This window comes from Phalacrocorax carbo, unplaced genomic scaffold, assembly GCF_963921805.1.
Source record: "Phalacrocorax carbo unplaced genomic scaffold, bPhaCar2.1 SCAFFOLD_203, whole genome shotgun sequence".
Taxonomy (NCBI): domain Eukaryota; kingdom Metazoa; phylum Chordata; class Aves; order Suliformes; family Phalacrocoracidae; genus Phalacrocorax; species Phalacrocorax carbo.
In genome coordinates this window covers 36,479-42,987 of record NW_026990343.1, presented here as the reverse complement: position 1 = coordinate 42,987, position 6,509 = coordinate 36,479, and the positions used below count along the sequence as shown (strand labels likewise).

General features: G+C 72.0%; 1 protein-coding gene across 1 annotated transcript; it reads left to right on the top strand.

Annotated features, from left to right (window-relative positions):
* Positions 1-1,990: 1,990 nt before the first annotated feature.
* On the top strand, positions 1,991-6,146 carry ERFL (ETS repressor factor like). Its single transcript, XM_064440175.1, has 5 exons — positions 1,991-2,154; positions 2,480-2,890; positions 4,718-4,910; positions 4,983-5,118; positions 5,815-6,146. Exons 1-5 carry the CDS (start codon positions 1,991-1,993, stop codon positions 6,129-6,131), a joined length of 1,221 nt encoding a protein of 406 aa, XP_064296245.1. The 3' UTR covers positions 6,132-6,146.
* The last annotated feature ends 363 nt before the right edge of the window (positions 6,147-6,509 follow it).

Sequence of the window (6,509 nt, the reverse complement as noted above, 5' to 3'; positions counted from 1 at the left end):
GAGGGTATAGGGGATGTACGTGCAGGGGCTGGGTGTGCAGGGGATGTACACGATGGATCCGAGGGTATAGGGGATGTACGTGCAGGGGCTGGGTGTGCAGGGGATGTACACGATGGATCCGAGGGTATAGGGGACGTACGTGCAGGGGCTGGGTGTGCAGGGGATGGACACGATGGATCTGAGGGTATAGAGGGGACGTATGTGCAGGGGCTGGGTGTGCAGGGGATGGACACGATGGATCTGAGGGTATAGGGGACGTACGTGCAGGGGCTGGGTGTGCAGGGGATGGACACGATGGATCCGAGGGTATAGGGGATGTATGTGCAGGGGCTGGGTGTGCAGGGGATGTACGTGATGGATCCGAGGGTATAGGGGATGTATGTGCAGGGGCTGGGTGTGCAGGGGATGTACGTGATGGATCCGAGGGTATAGGGGATGTATGTGCAGGGGCTGGGTGTGCAGGGGATGTACGTGATGGATCCGAGGGTATAGGGGATGTACGTGCAGGGGCTGGGTGTGCAGGGGATGTACGTGATGGATCCGAGGGTATAGGGGACGTACGTGCAGGGGCTGGGTGTGCAGGGGATGGACACGATGGATCCGAGGGTATAGGGGACGTACGTGCAGGGAGCGCCCCTATAGGGCTGTACATAAGGGCTCTGGGTGTGGGTGTCGGGACGCGCTCACGCCGCGCTGCCCCTCTGCACGGGGGGGAGTCGGGGGGCGTGTAAGGGGTGTGTGTGTGCGCGTGCAAGGAGCGTATGTGTAGGGGGTGTGTAAGGGACGTGTCTATACGGGAGCTGGGTGGGTGTAAGGGAGGCGTGTACGTGTACGAGGGAGGCGTGTGTAAGGGGAGCTGTATAAGTGACGCACGTGTGTAAAGGCGGTGTGTGAGCGCGGTGCGTATGTGTGTAAGGGAGGCGTGTGACCGTGCGGGGGGGGTGTCCCGCTGCCTAAAGGGGGGTGCAGGGGTGTAAGGGGCACGTACATGTGTGTAAGGGGCACGTACATGTGTGTAAGAGGCATGTACACATGTGTAAGGGGCACGTACACGTGTGTAAGGGGCACGTACATGTGTGTAAGAGGCACGTACACGTGTGTAAGGGGCACGTACACGTGTGTAAAGGGCATGCACACATGTGTAAGGGGACATACACGTGTATAAGGGGCACGTGCATGTGTGTCAGGCACACACATGTGTATAAGGGGCACGTATAGGTGCGTAGGGGCACATAGATGTGTGTAAGGGACGTGTACGCACGTGTGAGGGTGGAGCAGGGATGTTCATGGGGCTCGTGTGCGCCAGGGTGAGCGTGCAAGGGATGAGTGTGTAAGGGGTGACCGTGTATGAAGGGATGAGTGTGTGAGGGGTGCCCGTGTGAGGGGCGCTTGCACGAGGGCCGCGCGCACACGGCGGGGCCGCGGGGGCCGCGTCTATAGGGGCTGCGCGTGCAGGGCCGGCGGCGGGGGGGCCGCGGGCCCCAATTCCCAGCGCTGCTCGTTAGTGGCGGCCGCGGGAGCCGCCGCCGCGGGTTGGAAGCGCCGCGACCCCCCTCAGAACTGACAAGGAAACGGCCGGGCGCCGGCGGGGAAACGGGGGGGGTGGGGGGGGATGGGGGGGGATGGGGGGGGAATGGGGGGGGAATGGGGGGAAACGGGGGGGAAACGGGGGGAAACGGGGGCAGGGGGAAACGGGGGGGAGGGGGAAAAAACGGGGAGGAAACAGGAGGGAAATGGGGGGGAAACGGGGGGCTGGGGGGGCAGGGATCCTCCCCAGGCCCCAAATCCCCCTCTGCGCCCCATCCCTGCATCCCCAAATCCTCCCCGTGCCCCCAAATCCCCCATGCGCCCCATTCCTGCCCCCCCAAATCCTCCCAGTGCCCTCAGAGCCCCCCACACCCCCTGTGCCTGCACCCTCAATCCTCCCTGCGCCCCTAAATCCCGCTGCACCCCCAAACCCTCCGGCCGCCCCCCAGGTCTGACCCACGCCATGGACTGCAGCTGCGTCTCCGACCTGCTCCTCACCTCGCCGGTGCCGGCCCTCTGGACCCCAGGTACCGCCCAGACGGACGGACGGACAGACGGACGGACACCCTTGGGGACCCTGCGAGGACCCCCCCCCGCCGTGAGCGGCACCGCCCCCCCCCACTCCCGGTGGGGCTGGCGGTGGGAGTGGGGGCACATGCGGTGTGGGGCACCGCACTGTCCCCCAGGACCCTCGGGACGTCGTCCCGGGCACCCCCCTTTCTCTGGGGCACCGCACTGTCCCCCAGGACCCTCGAGACGTCGTCCCGGGCACCCCCCTTTCTCTGGGGCACCCCACTGTCCCCCAGGACCCTCGGGGACGTTGTCCCGGGCACCCCCCTTCTCTGGGGCACCCCACTGTCCCCCAGGACCCTCGGGGACGTTGTCCCGGGCACCCCCCCTTCTCTGGGAAGGACCCACGAGGATGTTGTCCCGGGTACCCACGTTGTCCCAGGCACCCCACCGTTACCCGTGGCCGTGGGGTCCCCTTCCCATCCCCCACTGTCCCCCGCGGCCGTGGGGCCACCATCCCATCCCCCGCCATCCCCCGCGGCCGTGGGGCTCCCATCCCATCCCCCGCCGTCGCCCACCCCCCGCGGGCCCCCCGTCACCCGTGGGGCCGCCCCGCAGGCTTCGCCTTCCCGGACTGGGCGTACAAGCCGGAGTCGAGCCCGGGCTCGCGGCAGATCCAGCTGTGGCACTTCATCCTGGAGCTGCTGCGGCAGGAGCAGTACCGGGAGGTGATCGCCTGGCAGGGCGACTACGGCGAGTTCGTCATCAAGGACCCCGACGAGGTGGCCCGGCTCTGGGGCGTCCGCAAGTGCAAACCCCACATGAACTACGACAAGCTCAGCCGCGCCCTCAGGTGGGGCCCCCCCGGCACCCCAAAACCCGCCGGGCCCCCTGCCCCCGGGCACCCCAAACCCCCACCGGGACCCCCGGGCACCCCCGAACACACTGACACCCCCCAAACCCCCACCGGGACCCCCGGGCACCCCCAAACACACTGACACCCCCAAACCCCCACCGAGACCCCCGGGCACCCCCAAACACACTGACACCCCCCAAACCCCCACCGGGACCCCCAGGCACCCCCAAACACACTGACACCCCCAAACCCCCACCGAGACCCCCGGGCACCCCCGAACACACTGACACCCCCACGGGCACCCCAAAACACACTGACAGCCCCCAAACCCCCACCGAGACCCCCGGGCACCCCCGAACACACTGACACCCCCCAAAACCCCCACCGAGACCCCCGGGCACCCCCAAACACGCTGACACCCCCAAACCCCCACCGAGACCCCCGGGCACCCCCGAACACACTGACACCCCCCAAAACCCCCACCGAGACCCCCGGGCACCCCCAAACACACTGACACCCCCAAACCCCCACCGGGACCCCCGGGCACCCCCGAACACACTGACACCCCCCAAAACCCCCACCGAGACCCCCGGGCACCCCCAAACACACTGACACCCCCAAACCCCCACCGAGACCCCCGGGCACCCCCGAACACACTGACACCCCCCAAAACCCCCACCGAGACCCCCGGGCACCCCCAAACACACTGACACCCCCACGGGCACCCCAAAACACACTGACACCCCCCAAACCCCCACCGGGACCCCCGGGCACCCCCGAACACACTGACACCCCCACGGGCACCCCAAAACACACTGACACCCCCCAAACCCCCACCGAGACCCCCGGGCACCCCCGAACACACTGACACCCCCCAAACCCCCACCGGGACCCCCGGGCACCCCCGAACACACTGACACCCCCAAACCCCCACCGGGACCCCCGGGCACCCCCGAACACACTGACACCCCCCAAACCCCCACCGAGACCCCCAGGCACCCCCAAACCCACTGACACCCCCCAAACCCCCACCGGGACCCCCGGGCACCCCCAAACACGCTGACACCCCCAAACCCCCACCGGGACCCCCGGGCACCCCCAAACACACTGACACCCCCACGGGCACCCCAAAACACACTGACACCCCCCAAACCCCCACCGAGACCCCCGGGCACCCCCGAACACACTGACACCCCCCAAACCCCCACCGGGACCCCCGGGCACCCCCGAACACACTGACACCCCCAAACCCCCACCGAGACCCCCGAACACACTGACACCCCCCAAACCCCCACCGGGACCCCCGGGCACCCCCGAACACACTGACACCCCCCAAACCCCCACCGGGACCCCCGGGCACCCCCGAACACACTGACACCCCCACGGGCACCCCAAAACACACTGACACCCCCCAAAACCCCACCGGGACCCCCGGGCACCCCCAAGCCCACCGACCCCCCCTCAGGGCACCCCCAAACGAACCGACCCCCTCCTGGGCACCCCCAAATACACTGACACCCCCCAGGCACCCCCAAACCCCCCAGGACCCCTGGCCGTGCCCCCGGGGTGCTGCGGGGGCAGTGGTGAGGGTGGGGGGAGCGGAGCTGGGGGTCCTGGAGGGTACCAGGGGGTACTGGAGGCGCGGGGGGGGGGGGCACTGGGGGGCACTGGAGGGCACTGGGGATGCCCTGGGTCCCGGGGGGTTCCGGGGGGATCCAGGGGGGGTCGGGCGGTGTCCGGCGGCCGTGGCGGTCGGGGGAGCCCGGGGGGGGTCCGGGGGGGGTCCGTGGCGCCCCCCCGCCAGCCCCCCCGCCCCCCCCCCAGGTACTACTACAACAAGCGGATCCTGCACAAGACCAAGGGGAAGCGCTTCACGTACAAGTTCAACTTCAGCAAGGTGGTGCTGGTGAACTGCCCGCTGCTGGAGCTGCCGGGGGGCGCCGCGCCGCTGCTGCTCGCGCCCGCGCCCTTCCCGGGGGGCGCGCCCGCCGCCGACGCGCCCCCGCTCGCCCCCGAGGTTCGGCGGGTGCACGGCGGGGGGGGTGGGGGTCCCCCGCACCCCCGCGCCGCTCACCCGCGCCTCCCGCAGGCGCTGCAGGCGCTGTTCTGCGCCCCCCGGCCCGCCGAGCCGCCCCCCCCCGGGCGGGGGGTCCCCGTCTTCGAGCCGAGACCCGCCGAGGGCGACAAGCTGCGGCTGGAGGTGGCCGTGCCCTTCCTGGGGCCCGGTGAGCGGCGGGGGGCTGCGGGGGGGCTGCGGGGCGCGGGGGTCAATGAGGGGCGCGGGGGGCTGAGGCGGTGCGGGGGGCTGAAGGGGTGCGGGGGTCAATGAGGGGCGCGGGGGGCTGAGGCGGTGCGGGGGTCAATGAGGGGCGCGGGGGGCTGAGGCGGCGCGGGGGGCTGAGGCGGTGCGGGGGTCAATGAGGGGCGCAGGGGGCTGAGGCGGTGCGGGGGTCAATGAGGGGCGCGGGGGGCTGAGGCGGCGCGGGGGGCTGAGGCGGTGCGGGGGTCAATGAGGGGCGCGGGGGGCTGAGGCGGTGCGGGGGGCTGAAGGGGTGCGGGGGTCAATGAGGGGCGCGGGGGGCTGAGGCGGTGCGGGGGTCAATGAGGGGCGCGGGGGACCGAGGGGGTGCTGCAGGGGACTGAAGGTGCGGGGGGGCTCGAGGTGCGGGGGGGCTGCGGAGGGGCTGGGGGCGTTAGGGTCAACGGGGGGCGCGGGGGGCTGAGCGGTTGCGGGGGGCTGAGGGGGTGCGGGAGGCTGCGGGCATCAATGGGGGGCGCGGGGGGGATAAGAGGATGCGGGGGGAGGGGGGTGCGGGGGGATGAGGAGGCGTGGGGGGCTGCGCGGGGAATAGGGGTCTGCGGGGACGCGGGGGGTTGCGGGGGGCTGCGGGGGCCGCCCCCTCACGCCCCCCCGCCCGCAGCGCTGCCCGGGTACGCCAAGGCGCCGGCGCTGCTGGGCCCCTACGCGCGGCCGCTGCCCGAGTGCCCGTGGGGCTGGGGGCCCTGCGCGCCCCCCGCCGCGCTGCCGCTGCCCCCCCCCAAGCTCCCCGCCGCGCTCTACCCGCCCCCCCCGTTCCCGCTGCCCCCCCCGGCGGCGGGCGCGGGGCCGGGGCTGGGGGGGGGCGCCGCGGGGGGGGCGCCGGGACCCGCCTCCGACTCGGAGCTGGAGGTGACGGACGGCGGCAGCTCGGGGGACGAGGCCGGCAGCCCCCCGCCCCCCGGCCCGGGGGGGCCCTGACGCCCCCCCCGCCCCCGCCCCTGCAAGTGCAATAGCGGCTGTGCCCCCCCCCGCCCCCCCCCCCCGAGCTTGTGCGTCGTTGTGATGGAGGAACGAGACCCCCCCCCGCCCCCCAACACCCCGCCGCCCCCCGGCGGCTGCTCAAGCAATAAAGTCACCTCGCTCGGGCCCGCCTCCGCCTCGGGGGGCTGGGGGCGTCCGGGGGGGCTGGGGGGGTCTCTGGGGAGGGGCTGGGGGCGTCCGGGGGGGCTGGGGGGGTCTCTGGGGAGGGGCTGGGGGCGTCCGGGGGGGCTGGGGGGGTCTCTGGGGAGGGGTTGGGGGCGTCCGGGGGGGCTGGGGGGGTCTCTGGGGAGGGGCTGGGGGCGTCCGGGGGGGCTG